This window comes from Glycine max, chromosome 5, assembly GCF_000004515.6.
Source record: "Glycine max cultivar Williams 82 chromosome 5, Glycine_max_v4.0, whole genome shotgun sequence".
Taxonomy (NCBI): Eukaryota; Viridiplantae; Streptophyta; class Magnoliopsida; order Fabales; family Fabaceae; genus Glycine; species Glycine max.
The window spans coordinates 37,705,620-37,718,197 of NC_038241.2; the positions used below are offsets into that span (position 1 = coordinate 37,705,620).

Sequence of the window (12,578 nt, forward strand, 5' to 3'; positions counted from 1 at the left end):
TTTATATATTTAAAATATTTACTATCAATTTTAATTTATATAAAATAAATATTTATTATAATATATACACACACATTACCTGGATACAAAGATGTCCTAACCATAAATTTACATTACCTTTTGAGAATAACTCTAACATTTAATCCTATTCGTCTACAATAGGGAGAAAAAAATTTAATTCCCAAAAATCATCATTTCTAGAAAACTAAAATTCCAAAAATCATAAAAATTTGTTTGATTAGTATTAATATATTTTCTAAGAAATCCATTTTTTTATATTTGGTTATAATATAACTTTATTGTGCATACAAGATTTTTGTACAAAAAATATCCTTTATTAAATATTTTTTGAACTCAAACTATATTTCAAATATAAGATTTAGAAAATTTAATTATAAGATTTAAATAAAGTTATATATTTAAGTATATTTTGTGTGATTGCTAAAATTTAATTTAAAAAATTCCACTTATTAGAAATTAAAATGAACATTTATTATGTAGTTGTAAAAAAATAATATATTTTAGATAATTAAAATTTTTCCTTATTCGGAAAAGTTAGATTCCCAATCCCCCTATAAAAAACTTAGTTTAATTTAGTATGTTCTACCAAATGCCCCTAAGGATTCAAAATAAGAATGTTTGGTTGCAAAAAGAAAAAAAATGAGAAAAGAGATGAATAGAAAAAACAAGTAAGAAATAGTACAAGTGGATTCTACCCATTGTAAAATTATTTCTCTAGAACCAAATATGATACCAAAGATTTATAATATACTGTTCAACTGAATGAGGTAGTGGCTTACTTATCCTGTCCTTCTATTTATACTTGTTTTGGTTTGTCCTACATTTATTTAATCAAACATGTAACTAGCCAGTTTATGCTGGGCTGTCCTTTACTTTTTATCTTATTTCAAATCAAACAGCCTTACTTTAGAACTAAACTTATTTAAGCTTGCTGGACCAGCAGGACCTTGACCTCTACACTACACTTTCCTTTCATTTTTCAATAACAAGAGAGAGAGAGAGAGGCGTAGTTCACTTCACTTCACCACTCTCGCAACTTCAATTCTTCATTCTTCTTCTCTCTCTTTGACAAGTGTCAACAATTCTCCTGTCTCGTTCCGTCTCCCGAATCCGTACGATTTTCTTTGAGGGTTTGATCGCGCCGATGTCTGTTTACCACGAAATCGGAGGCTCTTCATCCATCATCGGCTTCCGATCCTGCTTCACCAACCGCGCCAGGCTTCGCTGTCCCGCTAAGATACGCTTTCGCTTTTGAGGGTTTTTTTTTTCTTTTTTTCTTTTCCTCTCACACATGAAATAGTAATAATCGCACGAGGTTTCCTTTCCACTCAAATTAACAAAAAAAAACTGCTAGATTCTGAAGCAAGCGTTGTGTTGTGTTTTATTTTCGATTCCATGGCCAAAGCTGTTGGAGTTCGGTTCCACCCTACTGGTGTTGAATTAGTTGTGTACTTTCTGAAGAGGAAAGTGATGGCAAAAAAAATCTGTGATGGTTTCATTGCTGAACTTGACATATACAAGTATGCTCCTTGGGGTCTCCCAGGTACATTCATAACACTAATTTAGCATAGTGTGACTCTTTGGATAATTTTCTCTTTAAGCAGTTACAAAATTAAGCTTCTGTCATAAACTATAATTATTTTATGAACTATATTTCTCTTTTAAGTTCTTTTATTTAATTTCTCCAAAATGGTGCATAAGTTAATGTTAAGTTACAGAAGAAATTTAGTTCATTTTCTGTAAGTACTAATTGAAAACCGAATCTATGAACGTCCTTTTGTTTGCTTGAAATTAATGAGGTTTTACTTTTTGGTGGTTTGCTTTTCAGATAAGTCTTGTCTGAGAACTGGAGAATTGGAATGGTACATTTTCTGCCCGCTAGAGAAGAAATATGGCAGTGGGAGCAAGATGAAGCTTGCTACCAAAATTAGGTATTGGAAAGCTACTGGGAAGGATAGAGTTGTTCAGCACAATAATCGAACTGTGGGGATGATAAAGACACTGATATTTCACACGGGTAAATCGCCTTGTGGGGAAAGAACTGATTGGGTTATGCATGATCATTCATAGGCTTGAAGATAAGGACCTCGCTGACAAAGGGATTGCTCAGGTATTCTTTCATTTCTCAATTGTTATGCATCATTAAAATTTTGGGTTAAATATGTTTCTTGTCTCCATAAACAGGACAAGATTCACTTTTATTTAGTTCCTAAAATAATTGTCTCCTTATTATGTAAATGTTTCATGTGTGATCCATATATTTCTATAGATGAGAGACTAAAATAAAAACAATTTTCTATGAAGGACAAGGACAACCAAAAGGAGATGATTACTTTTTAAGGGACAAAATGCAAACCTTTTCCTATTTGTAAGGATTAAAATCAATTTAATCATTTTTTTTTTCTTCTGGAAGAGCTTTACTTAGGAAACATATATATATCAGTTTGTTGTGAACTGTTGAATATGTGGACGTTTGTGAATTTGTGCCTTTGATTGTGAATGCATATATGACATAACATAAGGATATGTATTATTCTTGCTACTGTTGGTATCTATTACACAGTAACAGTTTAACAGATAATATATGAATACATTTTGATGTTGAAATTTAGCGTGGATTTTATGTTGCCACCTATTGCGTTGCTAGTGGCATCAAAATGGAATTTGTTATTTCATGTTTTGTCTTACACCTGTTGGCTGTTTGTATATGACAAAATTAGCTGCCCTTCTCACCACCTTTGTATCATTTGCTGATTTTTTCACATCTTATTGTCCTTGCGAAAGTATTTAAATTAGTTCTCCTGGTGTATTTTTGTGGCAGGATTCCTATGTAGTCTGCAAGGTCTTCCAAAAGGAAGGTCTTGGTCCCAGGAAGGGGGCACACTGTGCGAGACCATTTAATGAGGAAGAGTGGGACGATGAGGAAATTGGAATACCTTGTGCTGCTTTGACTGCACCAGTTCCCATCTTGCCTATGACATCTGATGGTTCTGTTCCAAATGACAATCTCCCTGCTAGTGGATGTACTGTGTCAGCATCCATATCATGTCTATCAGGATCACTGCCTTCTCCTGGTACAGTAAATCCTACTGGTCCAAATGATCAAGCTGCTAATGATAATGATATTTTACCAATGCTTGATATTTTTAATGACGACAAATGGTTTGAGGTGCACTATATATTTCTTCTTGTTTGAGGCATGTTCCAGTGCCTATTATCTGTAGTCTCCTCATAATTCAAGTGTCATTTTAATTTTTATCATTTGATTGTAATGTATGGGTTAATGTTAGTTGGATATGCCTAATTCCAGGGACTTATTTATCTGAATTTAAGCCTTAATATATGCATATTGTCTTGTAATATGCTTGTGTATACTCATTTCTTGACATATGTTGTTATGCTTGTGGGATAACAGGAGGTCTATAATCCTGGTCAGGAAAACATTGTTGAAGGTGCATCACCTTCAGATGATTTTTTTGAGGGCTTGGAAGACTACTTGGCTGGTTTCTCCTCTGGCCAGAATACTGAATTCAACACAAACGGAATGCGGCTACTACAGGTGATGTTGGTAACTCTGATGAATTTTTTGAGGGCTTGAAAGACTACTGGGCTGCTCTGGCTGGTTTCTCCGCTGGCCAGAATACAGGTGATATTGGGAACTCTGATAACTTGGACTTCATAGAGTTGAATGACCTAGATACCCCATTGTTCTATCCGATCACACAACCTTGAAGTTAAGAAGAGTCGCAATAAAGGGGCTGTTTTGGTGATGACTTACTACTGACCTTTGGCAACTAGCTAGAGGGCTATTTAAATTATGGGTTTATCTTATTCTGTGCTTTGAACTTTGGCACTCAAGTTCCGCGAGTGATTGTGTATATGTGTTTTTATTTTTTTTTTCATTTTAGAACTTCCTTCTCTTGACGAGAAAATTGTGTATTTCAACATATTCATTTGGGGAATATCTTAAACATTATATCAAGAGATTCACTAAAATACCCAACGTCTTGCTACTTGGTGAGAATATTGATTAAGGATCATAAAAAATACGGTTAAATACTTTTAATAAATGTTTTTTTTTCAATATCTATTTTTTGCTTGTTGCAATTAAGGGTCATTTGTCATTAAGAAATAAACTATTTAAGTATGCATTTTCCCTAATTAATTTTCAAGTGAAATTTAAGATAACCAACACATCTCGTGTCTAAGGGTATTTAAGATATTTTAATAAGTGCTTTTAAATTTTATTAAAGTAAATATTAAATGATTTTATTCAGGTTTTACTAACGACTGGCTTGCAGTTCCAGGTATTGTTTACCGAGTGTTTAAGATATTTTATTAAATGTTTTAATTTCTATTAAAACAAATATTAAATGATATATATATATATATATATATATATATATATATATATATTAAAAATAATCTAGTTTCCGATCTTTTTAAGGCAGTGTGAAGTACTAATATCTGCCTTATCTATATGAGCCCTAGTGATAATATTAAAAACAATGTAATATAAATAAATTATAATTTTTCGCAAGTTCTATATAGAAGATTATTCGAAGAATAATTCATTGTAAAGAAGAATAATTTATTAGAATTCTTAATTCTGTGTAACAGCTGTTATTTCCAAATTTAAAACGGAATAGCCATCATCTCATCTACTTGGATGTTGGGACACTTTCTCAATGACTCAATATATTGTTGATTACGAACAATTCTTGTATTGAGTATAATATTTATAGAGACAATTAGATAAATCTCTGCCCTTTGTTTAATTAACTTTAACCCCTATGGTAGATATGGAGATACGAACCGACGCTCTCTGTTTTAGAATTTCTGTTCTTGAATAATCAGAAGTTGCCATCAAGAAGTTCTGCAGTTCAATCAACTCCAATTTTCCTCTTCTAAAACCTAAAGAAAGAAAAATGCCGTATAGGCCATCTGCATAACTATTTCTCATAACTTATCTTAACAAATGGTTAGGTACAAATCTTCAAAATAAATAGGTTATTAGCAGATGAAATCTAGTCAAAGCTCTTGATTCAATGCAGATTGGGGTTTGTTTGCTTTATACACATCCCTCTTCCAGCAGGAATATCTTCTCAGCAATCAAGTGTACCCAACAACATAGCATTATTCCATTTACACCCAAGTGTACCCAATCAAGTTGCAAAGCATGGGCAGCAGTCATAGAAAATACAGTAGGAGCCTTCAGCTTTTCATTCAGCTCAGGCAAGCAAACAAATAATGAAGGGGAAAAAATCTAGAAAATTTGACACCAGTTAGTCATGAAGCTGCTAAGACAATGATCCTACTTATCTACGTTATTCAAAATGTCTAATTTATTCCAACTCTACACACACTAGAAATGAGAAACCACAGTACCATTTATCTTGATTCAACAGCATAAGTCTCAGAGCCTCTTAAGAAAGATCTGCGCCACCAAATCTGGAATGCCTTGCTCATATTTGGGCACTCAGTTCCATGCCTTGAGAAATGGCGAAACCATTCCATGAACAGCACATACTGCTGCTTTAAAGGTAGAGTAAGAAGTGTCTGCCCCATAGCCTCTTCCAAGGTCCTCATATCAAGCCCTTTTCTGCATCTCTGCAGCCAACCAAAGTCCAACAGCATAGGTCCAAACCATGCTTGGAGAAGCCCTGATCTAGCTTCCAAAGGGCATTGCAGTTTTCTTGTACCCATTGCAACAAATAAGATTGCTGACACTCTACTGAGTTCATATCTGATCATAGGGGATGCAATGTCATGCATTTTAAGAAGTTGTTGCTGATGTGCCCATATATCCACAAAGTCCTCTGCCACTTGTCCATCAAGCATAATTTCCAGCAACCAGTTGATGTTGTCAACCTGTCTTGATATTCGCTCAATCAGAGGCTTGTTTGAGTCCTTCTTCATCAACCTTTCAGGAGGGGTGGTGTCAGATGCCTCCTCAAAGAGACTGATAAGTGAACTCAAACACGAGTCACAAACAGCATATAGATCCTCCTTGCTGAGGTCAAGATGGTTCTTCTCATACACAGAGCTTTTGCAAAGAAGACCCTTGACTAGTGACTTCATTTCATTTCTGGCATTTGCATCCTCACAAGTGCTGATAGACCAAACAAGTTGTTGAGCCACATTTGGCCTGGAATCTACCGAGTCATTCAAGTACAGTCTTCCTAAGATGTCTCTTGTTGTTGCATCATCGAACTCAAATCTTGTGAACAGGCTCCTCAATTTCTCTTCTTCCTCCTCAGTCCAAGGAACCGCCTCAAGGTACTTCAAGCAGCAACGAACGCCCTTAGCAAACACAATTCCTGCTGAAACCTAGTCATATATCAGGTTAACCTCGTCAGTGACAAAGTGAATGTTTGAATTCACGTTAGATCATCCAAAGTCACATTGAAATATCAACTAACCTGATTTTAGATAAATATTCACATAATTTGTTTCGTGTTTGAGAAATTAATTCCAGATCCAAAATTGATTTTGAGCTAAAAACAACTTTAGATAACTTTTGTATTAAATAAAAAAATAGTTACTAAATTTTACAACTAACTTGCTGTTAGAATAAAAATGAAAACATTTAAACATAAATTACTTTTCAAGTACAAGTGTGAAGGTAAAATTGCATATTAGATAGGAATGAAAAAACTGAATAACATATAAGTGAGGAAAGACCCACCACAATTTGAGTTAAAGTGTAGTATCAATTTCCTTGTGTGGGGGGTGCTCGTGGTCTATTGGTGAAATTTTTCCGGTTCACTTCAAAATCAGTTTTAACCAAAATCAATTTCATTTAAAATTGGTTTTACACATACTGATCCAAAGATGTACTAAAATCACCCATGGGCAGGCTCAGCTCCAAATATAATGGTCTATAGTTCCATATATTTCCCCTTTTGTCATAAAAGATTTTCTGCTCAAAAAACTAGTTAATGAGCTAAAAGTTGACTTCACCTTGTATACTTTATTTTACCCATATCAGTGAAGAGCATGGCTTTAAATAGCATTGTTCACGCAGTTGCGGCTGCAATGTCAAGGCATTTTTACTCACCGCAACTGTAATTACGGCCGCATCAGCCACATAATATAAAGGTTTTCTGACTCATTTCAATGCAACAGCAATTTAAAACCATGGTGATGAAGGTAAGAGTAAGAAAGAGCAAAATGTGAAAAAATAGGAAGCAACCTCCAAAATATCAATGGAGCGAGAAACACCAACGTTGATGAGGGTCTTGGTGATGCGATCGTCGTCTTCAAACATAAGCTCAATGGTGTCTCTGAACACTCCCAAGTTCTCAACTTCCATGGTGGCTCCACCCACACCTCTCTTGCAATCAGCTATCAAACCCGCAAACACCTCCGAGTTCGCTCCCAGAACCTCTGACTCCACCTCCACCACCATGCTCCCGCCGCTCCTCCCTCGCAGCTTCAGCTTCACGTCCAGCGCCGCCGCACTCTCCGGCGGCGGCGGCGAGGAGTCGCGGAAGCTGTGGGATCGAAGCTGCGAGGCGGCGGGGGCGGGATCGGAGTCGATGGGAGAGACTCTTCCCGGCGACAAGATCCGGCGCGGGTCGATCCGGCCCACGATGGGAAACCCGGATTTGGCGCTCTGCGGTGAGTTTGGGACCGAAACGACGCTGGGTTTTGAAAAAGATTCTGTTTTGTTTTTGTGGCGCGATTTGGAGTGAGGGATTGTGTTGACTTCGGGGCTCGACGGAGGGATTGCGAACGAGCAGCACCATGCTCGCCGCCGAGGCTTACGACCCCGACCGCCGGACCACCGGTTCATGAGAGAGAATAAGGACTAAGGATCGAAGATGTATGCGTTGTTTTCTGGACAATGGTGATGATTTTTTCGACTTTGTTTTGGGTGAAGAAAATGAGGACAACTTGTCTCTGCTTTTTTCTTTCTTTTTCCACCTTCATTTCTAAGTTTTCAGCCTCCAGCTGTTCCATTAATAATTTGTATTTATTTTGAGATAATGTATATATTTCTTTTTCATCGCATTGACCTCATATACCCTGTTTTAGTACGTACGTACGTAAAAAAACACACATAGAAAATAACATTTTTTTTCATATATATTATGAAAACAATTTTATTCAAGTTGCACTAGTATTATTTATTTACTGTTAGTTAAATAAGGTTTCAAATGTTTGATACAAAAATAAACATCCACTAAAAATAAATAAAAACACATACAAGGATTATAATGTGGATTAAGGTGTGATATAAGACTGAGGAATGGTAGTTGGGGAGATTAGGAGAAAAAGAGAAAGGGGCATAGCGATGATTGCATTTCACTGATAACAATACAAAGTGACAAGTAAAGCAGTGATGATCAGTAGCATCATTTTGGGAAAATGATAAAAGGTTAGGAAGTGGATGTGCTGGCACCACTGGCATATGGCAAAGCCATCCAACAGCAAAAAGCCATAGTTATTCGGCGCCAAGCAAGGAACTACTTGCCAAATTCTAATATTCATTCTCTCCTCAACTATCACTATAAATTAATAATGTTGATTTTAGAAACTATTTTTCAGAATATTTATTTAAAAAGCCTTACCTTGCGGCTAGCATTACTAGAATATTATAGAAAATAATTTTTGTAATAGTTTCTACAATATAAAAATTTACATTTTTTTTATCAGCAAAGACACGATGGATTAGGGGTACAAGTCGTACTCCAACTCTTAAAAAAAGATGGATAATTAATGTAAAGTTTACATTAGAAAAATTAGTTTCTAACTTTCTATAATGTAACTTCTTATATATATTACAGAAATTGCATATTTTGAGCTATTCACTTAAGCAATGACCACAAATCATTAGCACACACAAAGGAAAAACATACTGATAAATACCTAACAGTCATGAAACTTGCTTGATGATGACTCTATCGAGCTACTTCTATGTCGGTTGCTCCTAAGATGTTGCACAGATACTCAACAAAGATGCATTCTCATCACACGAGAATTCACTTTTCCTGTCATTTTTTTCATGAATAAAAAAGTGTAAAACGTGGAGATATTACTTCCCAAAATAAAGTATATGAAAAAATAATTATTTTATAACATCTTAACAAACATAGAAATACATTTTCCTAATCTCATAATCCCATAAATAAATTAAGATAACTTGAAACAAACACCATTTTATAATAATAACAGGGTGGGAATGAGAGTTCTCAAATTGCAAAATGGTATAAATAACAACACCCAAGTCCATTAAGTGAGGAGCCAATACAATGCCTAGTTTAGGAGTCCAATCTGCATACCCCCGCTTATGGGCTCATGGCTTGGGCCTGGATAGAGACAACACTACCGTCCAACACAACTCCCAATTAAACCTCTTGCAATAATAAGGGACTTGCTATATTCACTTTCTTTCTTTATTTATCCACTCTTTTGTTTTTTAAAGTAAATAAGGGAGTATATTTTTTGGAAAACAAATTAAAAATGAGAAAGAATAAGCAAAAAAGGGAAATGGATATAGCAACTGCCAATACTAACAGAGGTAAATATCATCATATCGGTGGTGAAAACGCTGGAAGGAAGAAAGAAGCAGAAACTTTGAGAGGGATACGAAAGTGACGTGAGATAGTATAGAATAATTGACCCCAAAAAGAATAGAATATCCAAAATCTAAGGAGTGACGTGCATGCAGCATCTTGGGCCACATTTTAGGGTCCATGACATGCGTACACGTTTAGATCGACGTGGCCCAAGCCCATGGCGGTGCCCGTCCACCGTTTCTGAACACGTAAGTGCGTTCTCATACAAAACACGATTGCACGCACCATTTTCTCTGTCCGTACGATGTCAGCTTGGAGTGACATGTGTATCATCCAGCGTGCCACGTGTGTTGTTGCGTGCCGTCACAATAGACCGCCATATATCAAGCGTTGTTCTTTGTTCCCCCAACGTCAATACATACAATTCTCATTGTTGTTTCCATAATAACAACTAAACCTACTACTCCACGATTAGTGAGAGCAAAGCTTTTTATGTTTTTCGGATTTGCATTGAGATATTACCATATAATATCGCGGAAAAGGAAAAAATGGAGGCACCCATTATGTTACCCCTTGAAAGGACTTCGTCAATTGAAAGAGAGCCCAGGACTCTTAATATCAACCAAATCCAATCCGCTAGGGTAAGTCATCATGCTTTCTTTATTCATTTCTCAATTTTCTTTTTCTCTGGCTACTGTCTTCTATTCATATTATAATTCTTCTACCATTAAGGTTGATGCTATATATAAACCAAACTTTAATATATATATATATATATATATATATATATATATATAGGGTTTAATGTTTGGTGGATTTAATTAATTTACAGGAGTTAGCAATATATATATTGAACACAAAGACCATAGAAGAAGCGTCCAGAATTTTCACGGAGGTATCTAGATACTTCTTCTCCTTTATTTCCGATTTGGCTGTTTGTATTCCGTGGAATATGATTGACGGAAAATATATCATGTAATATAATTGGGGAGGGGGGTTGTATTGTATGTACCGATAATTAATTAGGTGCCCTTAATCTGGACCATGAATGTGTACATATGATTTGAAGACGCATGCATGATGCATACTAAAGGTGAAGGTTTTCTGGTAATTTAAATGCTTTATACTGTGTATATGATTTTTGTTTGCTTGAAGATTTCCGGCTCTTGGTCATGATATAATTTTATGAGAATTGCAAATTTGCAACTTGAAGGGGACGGAAAAAGAATAGCTATGTAAGTAGAAAAATCGCATGAGTCAATTGTGTATTATTTTGGATTTACATGAAAAAAAATGTTATCAAATGGTGGGTCTAAGTAGTGAAAATTTTGAAGTTCTTTAAACAAGTGGTTGTATATACAGAAATTTGGTTAAAGGAAGACAATCCACTTATGAATACATTCAAATTTCTTAAAATTAAAAAACAGTTTAGATAAGCAATCGAAAACATTCCTGCTAATTCTACGAAAAAAAGTCTCTTTAAGATGGCCAAGAATTTGAAACTAAAAAATTAAAGAAAATATTATAAATACAATTTTGTTGTGATTTTTAATTCATTCAGCACTTTCAATTTTATAAATAGGTTGAAATCACAAAAATTTGTATTTGAAATTTTGGAGGTACATGCAGAAAGATACTAACAGAATTCTTTGAAGTGTCTATTAAGAAATTAGAAAAAGTGAAAACAAATTATCAAAAAAAATATTAATGTATTTTCATTCTAAATTTTAATTGAATACATCTGGTCATGTTTTAAATAGAGTTTAATAATGTAATTATTGTTGATATGACGTAACTATTGTAAAAGTTACAAATTTATTATATATGATTGATATGATGATTCGTGATTAATAAACATAGTTAATGGATAGTTTTTTTCTATTTTATTAAATATTTTTAAGTATTATTATTGAAATAATAATTAAGGATTTTCTCAATTAAATATTGGCAGGGGTTGCAGCCAGTGGTTAGTGCTGCTTGCTGCATGAGATCCGGCACAACAATGGACATGGATTTGGGTGAAGAACTTGAAGTGTTGAACTCCAAAGACGCAACAACACAAGTAGCCCCAGCAGCAGCATTCAGAGACATAGCATCTGCACCTTTCTAGAACAATTTGAACAACTCAATTGACTTGAGTTCTTCATGATGTTGTGCAATAATTGTAGAATATACTCCACTTATTAGTTAGTTTGTACATATCGTTTGCCATACACGTTGAAATTTTGGGTTCTTAAGTATATTTCACATGATTCGTTATCCCCTATTTTGGGTGCTTTTCCAATAATGTTCGGTTGTTTAACTGCCTCATTATGCATGTTTTGGTACACGACAAGTCTTTGTAAAATAATTGAAACTCAATTATATACTTTTTTATAAAAAAAATAATGGGCGGTTTGGTTTAAGTGGAGTAATATATAATTAATTTGTCTTGAATTTGATTTAGTTAGGTTTCGAAAACCGAAAGCTAATAATGTAATGTAAATTCATCGTCAGTGGAGAACCTCGTACTGGTGTCCAACAAAGATTGGAAGAAAGCATAGAGATGAATTAATAATTCACATTCACATGATAGATTAAAAGTTGAAAAGTTGTACCCCCGTGACAAACAGTTGGTAAGAGATCATAATGTATAGCTAGAGTAGCCACTAAGTGTGGGAATAGGCATAAAACCATTTTAGCCTACTTCGGCCTAATTATGTATTTAACAAACAGGATAAAAATTCTCTTGATCTATATATATTAATTATGCTCAGGCTGGCTTGTGTACTTATTAGTTGCTTCTTTTGAGTCCTTTCAATAAGAAACAAGTTATAATTGTTTTATATTGTATATAATTTATTTTCTTATAAAAAGTACTAGAAGTGATATTATATATGTAACTTCTTTGCCTAAAAATTAATATAATATTAATTTATGGTTAAAATCGATTATGATCAAACTAACAAAAAAAAAGATGTCAATTACCGTGGACTAAGATGCATGTACATAGAATCAATTAATGTAAGACTGTTTCAACCTAACCAGATTTTT

General features: G+C 34.5%; 2 protein-coding genes and 1 pseudogene across 4 annotated transcripts; 2 read left to right on the top strand and 1 right to left on the bottom strand.

Annotated features, from left to right (window-relative positions):
* The first annotated feature begins 943 nt into the window (after positions 1-943).
* On the top strand, positions 944-4,017 carry LOC100786521 (NAC domain-containing protein 82-like; annotated as a pseudogene). Its single transcript, XR_414463.4, has 4 exons — positions 944-1,564; positions 1,850-2,131; positions 2,843-3,095; positions 3,437-4,017. The product of XR_414463.4 is annotated as an NAC domain-containing protein 82-like (transcript).
* A 949-nt stretch (positions 4,018-4,966) lies between these two features.
* On the bottom strand, positions 4,967-8,489 carry LOC100786004 (BTB/POZ domain-containing protein At2g13690). Its single transcript, XM_003525073.5, has 2 exons — positions 7,217-8,489; positions 4,967-6,351 (listed from the first exon to the last, which is right to left on the bottom strand). Exons 1-2 carry the CDS (start codon positions 7,817-7,819, stop codon positions 5,413-5,415), a joined length of 1,542 nt encoding a protein of 513 aa, XP_003525121.1. The 5' UTR covers positions 7,820-8,489; the 3' UTR covers positions 4,967-5,412.
* A 1,137-nt stretch (positions 8,490-9,626) lies between these two features.
* On the top strand, positions 9,627-11,785 carry LOC102660360 (uncharacterized). 2 transcript variants are annotated; one of them, XR_005891595.1, is made up of 3 exons: positions 9,627-10,186; positions 10,344-10,440; positions 11,497-11,785. XR_005891595.1 is itself a non-coding variant. In XM_006580272.3 (3 exons), the coding sequence occupies exons 1-3, from the start codon at positions 10,094-10,096 to the stop codon at positions 11,653-11,655; spliced, it is 315 nt and encodes a 104-aa protein (XP_006580335.1). In that variant the 5' UTR covers positions 9,627-10,093; the 3' UTR covers positions 11,656-11,785. The 2 variants fall into 2 exon arrangements, 1 of the variants encoding a protein (XP_006580335.1); XM_006580272.3 differs by having other exon boundaries at positions 10,378-10,440.
* Positions 11,786-12,578: the final 793 nt, after the last annotated feature.